Raw genomic sequence first — 12,744 nt, 5'->3', positions numbered from 1 at the left:
ACGCGCGTCCACGAAATCACCAGGCAGAAAATAAGCACGTGGAAGAAGAGATCGGGAAAGTGTTCGACGTTGATTACCTTGGCGTGGAAGACAATTCCACGGTGGAACGCCTCCTCGCTGTGCAACGGTATCCTCGTGTCGTACTCGTCATTATGCACGAGATTGTATTGCTTCTTAGAGGGCATGCTTGGCCCAGCTTCATCCGATTATCCTCGTCCAGTCCCGCTGAAACAGTGTACCATGTATCATCGTTCGACGTTACTACATATTCGCATCATAAAATTTTCAATGAAAACAAACGTTTGTTTTACAATTTCTTTTTTAGAACGCGCTCACGATACGCGTTTCCTCTTTTCTTTCTCGTTCTCCCTCTCCTTTTCGCATCCCTGCGTTTAACGACCAGAATTAAGACCACCCGAGAACATTGTTCTCACGCGCTCGCAGCCGGCCATTCACACAGTTGTAAAAAGAAAAAGATCATTTCGAGATGCTGCAATGTTAACTGTTGCGAGCTCTGATGGATCCTTCTCCCGGCTACTCCTCGTTTTTTAAGACGTTAGAGCAGTTCCAGTACAGCTGGTGTGTGTATGTATATGTAATTTATATACCTGCGTATATAGAAATTGGGTCAGCTAATATTGGATACCATTTCGATTCGCGTCGATATTATACGACGAGGAAACGATCGAGAAAATTAATAATCCATAGCATAAACTGTACTGATTGAAATTCCAGTTTCTCATCACTTCGCCTCAAAATTCTCCGAATCTAAGCGAACCAATATCAAACCCAAACCACTCGGTTGGCCACGAATTAAACCACACCTGAATTCACTTTCAGCGCCACGAATCGAATGTGGTTTGTATATTAATAGACCCGATTTTACTATCCTTACGAGTGCTGCAATGGATATCGAAAACAAGCTATTAAAGAATAGTAATTCTCCACACTAGTATATTTTATATAAATATACCTTTTTAGATTTGATGTATCTATGCAATTTGTGTTGCTACCTTGAATGCTACCTAAACTCGATAAATTGGAAGGAACAGAAGCTTTACTCAGTGAGGAATATCGAAGATAGAGAAGGACGAAGAACAGTGATAGCCGCGCATCCACGTGCTGCAACTGGTACCTCGTTCAAGGTCAGTAATGAGCGTGGCTTACGCGCAGGCTGACGTACCCTGATCGCGAACAAAAAAAGGCTCTCTGCTGAGAGACTCAAGATAGCATCGAGGTCGAGAATAAGCGTCGATTTCCTGTGCCGTGTTCGATGCACGGGGTCCCTCCCTTAGGATTGGTCGCCTTTCATTCATGGCAAGAGTTGCCAGGTGGTCGATCTTTTATCGCGAAGCACGTCTAATCTTCGACCCTGCAGCTGCTACAAAGTTACATAAGAATGGATGCTGTCGCCTGAGGAACATCGAATTTTTTTAGCTATGGAACTTATAAATTTTCTATTTAAAAATGTTAAGAAAATAATAATTAGCGTGTGTACCAAAAATGCTGCAAATTATTGGCCAATGAATTACAATTACATTTCTCAATAATTTTCCATTTAAAAATATTAAGAAAATAATAATTAGTGTGTGTACCAAAAATGCTGCAAATTATTGGCGAATGAATTACAATTGCATTTCTCAATAATTTTCCATTTAAAAATATTAAGAAAATAATAATTAGTGTGTGTACCAAAAATGCTGTAAATTATTGGCGAATGAATTACAATTGCATTTCTCAATAATTTTCCATTTAAAAATATTAAGAAAATAATAATTAGTGTATGTACCAAAAATGTTATAAATTATTGGCGAATGAATTACAATTGCATTTCTCAATAATTTTCCATTTAAAAATATTAAGAAAATAATAATTAGTGTGTGTACCAAAAATGCTGTAAATTATTGGCGAATGAACTATAATTGCATTTTTCTTTTTATTTAGTGATACGTTGACCTTGACACATTTGCTGTCTGGATAGAAATTTCTTAGCGCACGACATTGACAGGATTTTTCATGTCTATCCTTCAACTTGGTTGCACGTCTGGAAAAGGTTCCCATTCTCATCCCATTCAAAGTCTAACAATAGGACAGCGTATCCTGGAAACGCAAGGGAACCCAGCGAGATTAATCCACGTCACTGTCGAGCAGTCTTTCGAAAAAGAAGAAAAATGCTTGGGTTTAAGAGCACGACCTTCTTTTGTTGGACCCACGGTGGTTAGAGATCGGCAGCTTTTTCGTCTGTTCGAAATCCTGTCTACCGGGTGTCGAGCACGAAACGAGCCACCTGCCTCAACGATTTTTTATCCCTCACTATTTTCATCAAATTCAATTACATGTGTAACTACAAAAACGCAGGACTGAAGCTTCAAACGTTAACAGTAAGAATTTTAAGAATTTCTAAATTTCTTCAAAGCCAGACACCAAAAATAAAATCGTTACTTCTGTAAAATATCAAGAATTGAACGAAAAAATTTGCTTATAATCCCTGGCTTTCTACCAGCAATTCGTTTAATAAATCAAACCATAATAACTGCATTTTCAACCCTTTATAACCACACTGTAACATTGCAGCCTTCAACCCTATTTTGTAGACGTCTCGAGATACATGGAACTCACGAAAATTACAGTGGATTGGAGGACGAGAAATCCTGGGAAAAATAAAGCGTCGAGGGAAAAACAATTCCACGGAGTAAATAAAGAAGAGAGGGAAAACAGGAAAAGACTGGAAGGGAAGTTGTGCATCAGAGTCAACTGGCAAAGATTTTATCGCACGGGGTAATTCCATTAGCCCTTCGAAAACAGTATTACGCTCGACGTTGGCATCTCTAGGGGAATTATATACATTGAACTTACAGGTGAAGAAAAATCAAATTAAAAAAAAATGCTACCTATACATCATGTAATAATTCGCGTGTGCGAGTATCATAGAAACAGAAACCAGAAGCCAACAAATCAAGTTTGGACTTATCGATTGAGTTTGTGATTCACGTCCGTATAGGGTGATTCATGTAATGAGTAAATGGACACGTGATTCTTGCAGGTGTCGAATACGCGTCCAGCTGGAGACATTGACTGACACAAGCAATAGTTCTCAACCTTTCACAGCATTAACTTTAACTGTTAATTATATTAATTATTTTAATATAATTGCACGTTAACATATTCTATCAACGATATAACACCGACTTTTCACAAATAAAAGAAAGAAAACATAAACGTTTAATATCTGTTTTAATCTTTACTATCATTATTACTTAACATAATAATATAATTAAATAGATTGGATATTTTTAAGTACGTTATACACATTATATAAGATTCAATAATCTTCACTATAATTACCTAACGTAATAATATAATTAAATAGATTGGATATCTTTAAATACACATTGTATTAGATTGAATAATAAAATAGAAGCACAGTAACAGTTGTTGGATCACCCGTTATAAGAAGCCATGGAAACCATAGAGATGAGATGGAAAAGAGAAGGACGAGAACACGGAAGAGTAATGGTGAAAGAAGGAAAGGACGATATGGGGTAGAAACTGGAATTCACGGTGCTCGGTTGACCGGGTCCATTTGTAAACGAATTCGCAGGCCACGTAAGGCCGCCCAGCGATTTCGTTACACGCGGCAACCGCCAGGCTTTATCCGCCTTCGTATCTTTCCATGACCGTTACAAAACGTGGCCAGGATTTATGTGTACGTACACCCGGATTCCTAACCAGATCCGCGGACCGTGAAAGAGCTAATTGATCAAACTACTTTATTACATGAAAGAACTGCGGTCTGGAATTTTATTGCATCGATGCCAAGAGGTAACCGCCATTGTCGATAAAGTAGGTAGCAGCTAGAAATTTGTACGAAATTCAACCCAAACAAATAAAGATGATTCTCTAATTAAAACATTTTGTTATCGTGACAATTTGGTCCAAAGAATGGATTAATCACTAAACGTCTATTTACTGATACAAAGAATGTAAAGTAGGTAGCAGCAGGAAATTTGTACGAAATTCTACCCAAACGAATAAAAATGATTTTCTAATTAAAACATTTTGTTATCGTGACAATTTGATCCAAAGAATGGATTAATCACTAAACGTCTATTTACTGATACAAAGAATGTAAAGTAGGTAGCAGCTAGAAATTTGTACGAAATTCAACCCAAACGAATAAAGATGATTCTCTAATTAAAACATTTTGCTATCGTGACAATTTGATCCAACGAATGGATTAATCACTAAACGTCTATTTACTGATACAAAGAATGTAAAGTAGGTAGCAGCTAGAAATTTGTACGAAATTCAACCCAAACGAATAAAGATGATTTTCTAATTGATCTGAGAAAACATTTTGTTATCGTAACAGTTTGGTCCAAAGAATGGATTAATCACTAAACGTCTATTTACTGATACAAAGAAGTTTCAGTTTACAAAATGTAAAGAGTCGTGTTAAATAATTAATTCTTGCTTCGTTCAAAAACTAATGGTTTAATTGAAGATACTTTGATTGTCTGTTGAATTTGTACTCGCTGTGTGTTATATCGTTATATAAATTGGAATGTTAGAATGTGAGAGGAAGTGCATATTTTCTACTTTCTACGAGAAATTTCAATCGTTCCGCGAAAATCGGTAAAACGACAAGATTTTGTCGATTATGGAGTCGTCGAAATAGGAAGCGGTTTTATTACATCCGTTTGAACGAACTTACGGGTCTCTTCGGAATCACCAGATGAAGGAAAAGAACCATTATAGTCTCTGACACTGTCTTTGGCTATATAGAAAGTCATATTTCCAAGAAAATATGTGACTAAGTTGGTTTGTTCGACAGGAAAATAAATGGACTTTGGTATTTGTATACCACGTTAAATGATCACATAAAACGCCTTACAAAGTCTTGGATTAACAAAAAAAAGACGGAACTGAACATTTGACAAATGTCAAACGATCTTCAAATAAAAAACTTTAACCACTTATTTCTGTATGCACAAAAATTTAGTGAACAGAATAGTTGTCAATTACTTACAGCAGAAGGGAATTAACATAATTAAGAAGTTAATTGACAACACCTGCTAACAATGATCGTACGAACAAAAAGCTGCACAATTACACGAAACCGTAACGTTTCAGTTTTATCGTTTGTATCTTTATCAATTGATGTTAGAGGCGCTTCTCTATTCCACAGCAGAAAGTCGGAATTAATTTACGATGAAATACGATTTGCATTGAATGCCTATACTGTTTCTTGGTATCGTAACGAACATCTGATCCAACGGATGAACATTTAATGCTAGCAGGTAATTCTTAGAAAGTTACAGGCTCGCAGCGCAAGAGATCGTTATTGTCGCTCGGTTCATATTTTAATTAGACGCTTCTTAGCGTGCTGAAAGAAAACGGTCACCGGAAGATGAGCATGATGCACGAAAGCGAACGCATCGTGTTAAACACGCGAGAAGCGACTGTGCCAATAAATCAAGATTCAATAAACGCATAAAATGTCCATACTTTGTGTATCTTTTACAAATAAGATTCATCAGTAGTAGCGTTTATATTTATTAATTGTAGTTATAATCAGTTGACCTTTCTGACCGCTATAGGTCAGGTTAGATAATCTAAAAATGGCGGGAGTGTATATGTTCACCGTGCTGTGCTTTCCTTTATCAGGTGGGGAAAGTCATCATATGTATTCGCGTAAGTTTCACTAATAACTAATGAAAGGACGAGTGAAAATTAAGAAAGAAAGGTTAGTGAGAATATTACAACTATACCAATCGACATATTAAAAATAATCTGTACAAAGACAAAGAGAAGATGTAGTGAAACTTATGACAATAAGTTCAATTGTCAATAAGTTATCTTTGCAAAGGATTAAAGCTAGGTTACTGAGAATATTACAACCATACCAATCGACATATTAAAAATAACCAGTACAAAGACAAAGAAAGGATGCAGTAAAACTTATGACAATAAATTCAATTGTCGTTTATCTCTGCAAAGGATTAAACAAGGATTAAGGCTAGTAAGATGTTCGATACTTAAATGCTGGCGCAATAAAAATTCTGAGATGGTCGGTTATTGAGGGAGCAGCCGATTATGTCGAAACGCAGAGTTCAAGTACCGCCAGAGGACGTATCTTTGTGCGCACCTGAATTAAGGTGCCGTTCACACGGGCGAGCGAACAAAGAGGGACGACTTCTCGTGAGCGTGTAAGTGGTTACGACCCACGTCCTCCTATGGTGGCAATGAGTGTGGAACGGTAAACGCGCGCCGCATACTTATTCCACGATCTGTCCCTCTGATCTGTTTGTAATGCGACGTCCACCGTGAATGGAATCCAAAAGATGGAAACGCGCCTCAATGCGAGCTTCCCGTATAATCCCTTGCTTTATACGTCGACACGCGGATACGCCAGGTTCCCGTTTGGTTTTTCAAAACAGCCGAGAGACGATCGCGCGAGGCCAGCGTTTTCAACTACGATCCTCTGTTAATTCCCTGCGTTCATTTATCTATACCAATTATACATATTAACAATAATAATGGCGAGAACGATGGATAAACTGTAATCTAAAATAATAATTGTAATATTTGTTATTTAAAGGTGATGGAAAAATGTAAGACAGCAGATAAATAAATAATTCAACGTGTCGTTCTGAAGTATTCTGAATTGAACAAAATGAAGGAGCGAAGAAGGATGCGGAAGTTCGTAAAAAGGCGATACAAGGATGTTAATGTGATAATATAACAGAAAAAGATGGTAAAGAGAAGATCGTAAATTATGCAATCAATTAATGTCAATGTTCGCTGTTTACAAAATATTACACGAGGGGAAGCGTTACTCGTAGGTCGCGGAGGGCCATTAGAAGCTGATTGTGAGTCAAAGTGAAGGACCTCGTTTAGCCACCCCACGTGCTATTCAACGCGTTTTACGGCCTGTGAGCATGTATCGCGCTACTTTCGCACGAGTCGTTAATTTCGATGCGAAATTCGTCGATTTTAATGATTTACAGCGCGGCACAGCGCGCCCCTGGCGGATTTTTATCGATGGAACGGCACAGATACGAAAGGTGAGAACTAAATCGACGCAAAAAGAACAATAGAAAAACGTATGATGCGTTTGAGAAATACCTGCAAGTGAAGGCAATCGTTTCATCCCAAATTTGTGCCTAAATTAATCAACGACGAGAACCAACTGGTGCTTAAAATATGCTCGCTGAATAAAACCTGCATGAAGAGTATAAAAGAAGCTACAGTACGAGCCGACATTTTTGGAAGAACGATATCTTAAATCGATTTAAGATCGAATGCTAAGAAATCGATTCGATAAAAAATCGATTAAAAGATATAATATATATAGAACTCGAATTGCAATCGAAACAAATTCGATATTTCAAAACCCACCTTAAGATCGACATCTCTGCGCTACATCGATAACTGATCGATCAAAAAATACCAAAAAGGAATCCAGCATCCTTGAATAAAAAGAAACGAACAAACCAGAACCAAACTGCTGATCAAGTTACTTAAAAGATCAAGGGAGCATCGAGACAAAGTAAACGTAAACATCGTCCATGGCATTGGCTGGAAACTAACATCACCCTTACACAATATAAAATCCATCATAGTTGCATTTCAAGACCCACCTTAAGATCTCACATCAACAACTAATCGATCAAAAAATACCAAAAAGGAATCCAGCATCCTTGAATAAAAAGAAACGAACAAACCAGAACCAAACTGCTGATCAAGTTACTTAAAATCTCAAGCGAGCATCTCAACAAAGTAAACGTAAACATCGTCCATGGCATTGGCTGAAAACTAACATCACCCTTACACAATATAAAATCCATCATAGCTGCATTTCAAGACCCACCTTAAGATCTCACATCAACAACTAATCGATCAAAAAATACCAAAAAGGAATCTAGCATCCTTGAATAAAAAGAAACGAACAAACCAGAACCAAACTGCTGATCGTGTTACTTAAAATCTCAAGCGAGCATCGAGACAAAGTAAACGTAAACATCATCCATGGCGTTGGCTGAAAACTAACATCACCCTTACACGATATAAAATCCATCATAGCTGCATTCGTTACGTCACGATCAACGGTAAGAGAAAACAAAAAAAAAGAAAAACGTCTCACCTGCCAGCCGATTGGACGATCGAAGCCGGATAGTCCTCATTAACCGGTTCGATTCACGTTCCCGGCAAGAACGACCGAGCCACGGTCCCTGCCCGAAAATCGGCTCCCCCTGTGAATGCAGCTTAACGGCGGAAGGCAGGCCAGTCAGCCAGGAGAAGTATCCACACATTCAGGTCCCGGTGTTCGTGAAGGACCAACACTGACGCCCCATGGCGCGATCCGTATATAACACCAACACCAGCACCGTCGATCGCCTCTCTCTCTCTCTCTCTCTTCAGACAGATGACAGAGCCGTGACTCGATCACCGTAACCCACGAGACATCCCACGGGAACACCTTCGAGCCGCGATCCTTATTCCACGCGACGCGACCACTCGATCATCGCACGCGTATACGCGCCACAGGCCCAGTCGACCTCTGCAACGCTCTCCACCTTCGCTTTTCCTTTCTTCCCTGTGGCGTCCGTTCTTTTCACGGCGAACGCGGGGCAACTCGCGGCAAGTAAGTCCGTTTGGCAGCCGCAGCACCGCGAACTGACCGCGTGCTAACGCGGAACCACTCAGAGAAAGGGAACGACGACGCGCAACTTCGCGATGCAAGCACGCGCGTGGTAACAAGGGTGGGATGCGGGCACGATCATTCGAATCGCATCGCTACCGTCGTACCGTCTTCGAGCGATGCTGAGGACACGCGGCATCTCCGCGACGCACCATGCGCTTCCGATCGACGCGGTTCCTCGCCGCTTCCGCTCGTTTCCACGCTACTCACGGATCCTACGGTCCAATGGAACATTCACATTCTCCTGCTGCTCGTTCTGTCTCTCGTTGGTTCTGATCGCCTGGTCGCGCGCCTCGAACAAGAAAACCGTGCACGATCGCGATACGCACAGCCCTCCGTGACCGTGGAAATCACCCCCACCGTTGACGCAACCGGCATCACACTGAAAACCGGCTGGCTCGAGTGTTGCTCGAGAGCATCGAAGCGGGAATGCGATTCGATGGTGGCGACATCTGTTGGAGAAACAGTGAAGTCAGTCGTACAATAATTATATATATAAAATGTATAATAATGTACATATTTCATATTGTATATATGCATATATATATTGATTATATTATCAGTAATAGAAATATGATTGAGACTTAAAATGAGAACTTGTTTAATGCTAATAGATGGTGTTTGAAAGAGTATAATGAAAACTTTCTATTTTATACTATTTTAGATATTCTTCTGATGTAGATTTTTGTACCTCCTCTTTTATGCTTTTTTTTATTACATACTTTCTCTATATATACTTTTTGCATTGAATATATTTGTGCTACATTGTTATTTTTCTTAATTAAAATTCGTTGATCTTCTCTGTGTCTTCTTTAATCCTTTCTTCCCCCTTTTAGTCGCCTCTTACGACAAGCAGAGGATACTGTGGGTGTATTCTGATCCCCACCACACAGGGATAAATAAATGCGAGCTGTGATTGAAGATACGGGAAGCAAATTTTCATATACGATAGTCACTCTATCTTTCAAGCATTTAGTTTATGTTTCATGAGGTATAAATGCTGCGTGGGAATCAGAAGCGCGGTATTCGACACGTACAAGTTGGAGAACAGTTGGTGAACGGTACTTGAGAAAATGAGTACTGTTACTTGCATTGCCCCTGTCAATATCGCTGTTATAAAATATTGTAAGTATTATTGTACTATTATTTTTAATTGTACGACGAATATATTTAGTAAATAATATAAAATTGTATATGTATTGTAAAAATATATATGTGAATATAGAAAATTTATTATCCTACTTACATATGACATGTATAAAAAGTTTGAATATAAATTACAAAGAGAAAAAGTATAATAAAAAGGACGAGACGTTTACTTGATTTCTATTTTATATGCATACAAATTAAATTTAATATTTTTGAGAATAATATTACACAAAACAAGCATAGTTATATTTCTCTCCGAAAGTTTTATTTTCATCTTTAATGCGGTACTATTATTCTAACAAGTAACAAAAAGAAATTTGAAAGTCTTATAAGTTTCTTTATATGTTTAACCTTGTGAAACCATTTGAATAAAAATAGATATGCGATATTAAATATGAAATTATTCCTTGCAGGGGGCAAAAGAGATGAAACGTTGATCTTACCCACAAATGATTCCATTAGCGTTACTTTGGACACCGAGCATGTAAGAATACAACTACGTATGACATAAAATAATAAATTAAATACAATGTATTTTAATTTATTGAAAATGATTTGAACTTTAGTTACATGCAAAAACTACTGTAATGGCCAGTCCAAATTTCAAACAAGATCGTGTATGGTTAAACGGACAGTAAGTATTACAAATTCATTTATGTGTCATTAAAATTAAAAATACCTTTAAACAAAAATTTTATATTTTTTAGAGAAGAAGACATCAAGAATCCTAGACTGCAAAACTGTTTAACAGAAAGTATTTATATATATCTATTAAATAAAACATAGCACAGCTTTGATGTTTTTCTTGTAAATAATGTATGTTCTCTTTTAGTTAGAAAAAGGACAGAAGATACCAGTGGTATAAGTAAATGGAAGGTTCATATCTGTTCAGAAAATAACTTTCCAACTGCAGCTGGACTGGCTTCTAGCGCAGCAGGTTATGCTTGTTTAGTAGCAGCCCTTGCTAAACTATTCAAAGTGAAGGTATCTTAAAAAAGAATAAACAAGTAATTACAAACTTTGTAATACATATAATTATCAGACTGTGAATATTTATGTAAATACAACTGCATGCATATGTAAATTTCCCTCAAAAAGTTATAAATATTCACAGTCTACTGATTACTTTATGCTTAAATGCTAATTTTTAGGGTGATATTACTTCAATAGCACGCGTTGGTTCTGGATCAGCATGTCGCAGTGTTTTAGGAGGTTTTGTAAAATGGTCGATGGGCTCTGAACCCAATGGTAGCGACAGTATCGCAAAACAGTTAGCACCTGCCACACACTGGCCAGACATGAGAATTCTAGTGTTAGTTGTGTGTATTACTTTTAATTCCTTTTTTAACTGTACTTTTAGTTAGTGTAATTTAGTTAAATGTATTCGTAATTTAATATTTTCTAACAGGTGAACGATGCAAGGAAAAAAGACTCCAGTGTTATTGGAATGAGAAGAACAATGGAAACATCTGATCTTTTTAAGCACAGAGTAAAATATGTTGTTCCCGATAGGGTGAATAAAATGCAACAAGCAATCGCTAAGAAAGATTTTAAAACATTTGCCGAACATACAATGAAGGATTCAAATTCGATGCACGCAACATGTTTAGATTCGTACCCACCAGTTATTTATATGAATAGTATCTCACACGAAGTTATTCATTTTATCCATGCTTACAATGATGCTGTTAACGAAGTAAAGGTAATAATAAGCAGTATACTATTTTTCAAAATGTTATCTATACTGAATGTTCTATTTCAATCTCAGTATGTAATTATCTACCAAACTAATTATGTAAAAAATTTGTTTGCTAGAGATAATGCATGTAACTAATATTTTAACAAAATATATGGTTTATTCTAGGTTGCGTATACCTTTGATGCAGGTCCAAATGCAGTTTTATATATTTTGGAAAAAAATGTAGCAGAATTTTTAGGAGTATTAGACTATTACTTTCCACCACCAGAGACTGATCTTACAAGATACTATAAAGGATTACCTATCGAAAAGATCAAACATTCTGATGTAAATATTGAAATATTCATACAATAATTACATACATTCTGTTTACCACATATTAAAATTATTCTTAACTTATTTTAGGAACTGGTTAATAACATGAACTTAAAAAGACAATCGCCTGGATGTTTTAAATACGTTATACATACTCAAATCGGAAGTGGCCCTAAATACTTAGACAAGCCGAAAGATCATCTTCTAAATGAAAAAGGACTGCCTATCAATCTTAGCTAGGTCTATTATTAGAAATTATAATTTATTTATGACGTGGATGGTATTATTGTTATATAAGGGTTAATAAACTATTGACTGAAGTAAGTTTTGAGGACTTTTCTTTTGTTGACTTGATTATGATTGATCTGCATTTCATCTCAGGTTGGATAATTAGTGTAAAATCTGAGCTTAGCATGGAATTCATATATAAATGTATTTAAGATTATTAATTAGGTTAGGTTATAACGAAGTAATATTCTGGATCTCATAATTAATATAAAATCCAGGATAAGTGAAAAGTTGGAGCATTTGATTGGATCGAAATCAACGTGGCGTCAAAGTAATCAATCAAATACGTTAATTTCTAGGTTTCTAAGATTCCTAAAACTAAGATTCACAAATTAAGACACATCTTTTTTATTCATCTTAAAATATCTGTTAATATATTCTTCCATTTTTCGACATCAGTAATTTTAGATCGCGATCGAGTTAAACTAAAATCTGAATACCTTCAAAAATATCTGCCCTCTTAGTGTAATAAGTAATAACAATAATAAAATAAGTTAAAAGTAATAACAAATAATAATCGCACAGTTCAATTTCTGTCAAACCAGAGGAATTCCTAAACAAATTTACTATTCGCATCTGTTTTCTTTAC

At 36.8% G+C, this 12,744-nt stretch overlaps 2 protein-coding genes across 2 annotated transcripts in view; one reads left to right on the top strand and one right to left on the bottom strand.

Moving 5' to 3' along the window:
- LOC143431237 (carboxyl-terminal PDZ ligand of neuronal nitric oxide synthase protein) overlaps positions 1-8,288 on the bottom strand; it is a 51,033-nt gene extending 42,745 nt beyond the window's left edge. Inside the window, exons 1-2 of the mRNA XM_076907814.1 lie at positions 8,147-8,288; positions 78-225 (exon numbers count right to left, since the gene is read on the bottom strand). Coding sequence (XP_076763929.1) covers positions 78-185 — 108 coding nt within the window. The 5' untranslated portion in view covers positions 186-225; positions 8,147-8,288. The remainder of the gene's footprint in view (positions 1-77; positions 226-8,146) is intronic.
- A 1,402-nt stretch (positions 8,289-9,690) lies between these two features.
- Mvd (mevalonate diphosphate decarboxylase) lies at positions 9,691-12,205 on the top strand. Its single transcript, XM_076907641.1, has 9 exons — positions 9,691-9,829; positions 10,267-10,337; positions 10,420-10,487; positions 10,561-10,607; positions 10,686-10,837; positions 11,005-11,172; positions 11,262-11,555; positions 11,718-11,879; positions 11,958-12,205. The coding sequence occupies exons 1-9, from the start codon at positions 9,778-9,780 to the stop codon at positions 12,105-12,107; spliced, it is 1,164 nt and encodes a 387-aa protein (XP_076763756.1). The 5' UTR covers positions 9,691-9,777; the 3' UTR covers positions 12,108-12,205.
- The last annotated feature ends 539 nt before the right edge of the window (positions 12,206-12,744 follow it).

This window comes from Xylocopa sonorina, chromosome 17 (assembly GCF_050948175.1).
Source record: "Xylocopa sonorina isolate GNS202 chromosome 17, iyXylSono1_principal, whole genome shotgun sequence".
Lineage (NCBI taxonomy): Eukaryota > Metazoa > Arthropoda > Insecta > Hymenoptera > Apidae > Xylocopa > Xylocopa sonorina.
Note: the sequence above shows the minus strand (reverse complement) of the source record. Positions and strands in the feature narration are given on the sequence as shown.

Excerpts from the sequence above, each read along its gene's own strand:
- Mvd (XM_076907641.1), top strand. The coding sequence starts at position 9,778 with ATGAGTACTGTTACTTGCATTGCCCCTGTCAATATCGCTGTTATAAAA. Across the intron at positions 10,488-10,560 it reads CGTGTATGGTTAAACGGACA|AGAAGAAGACATCAAGAATC; the intron begins GTAAGTATTACA and ends TATATTTTTTAG. Across the intron at positions 11,556-11,717 it reads ATGCTGTTAACGAAGTAAAG|GTTGCGTATACCTTTGATGC; the intron begins GTAATAATAAGC and ends GGTTTATTCTAG.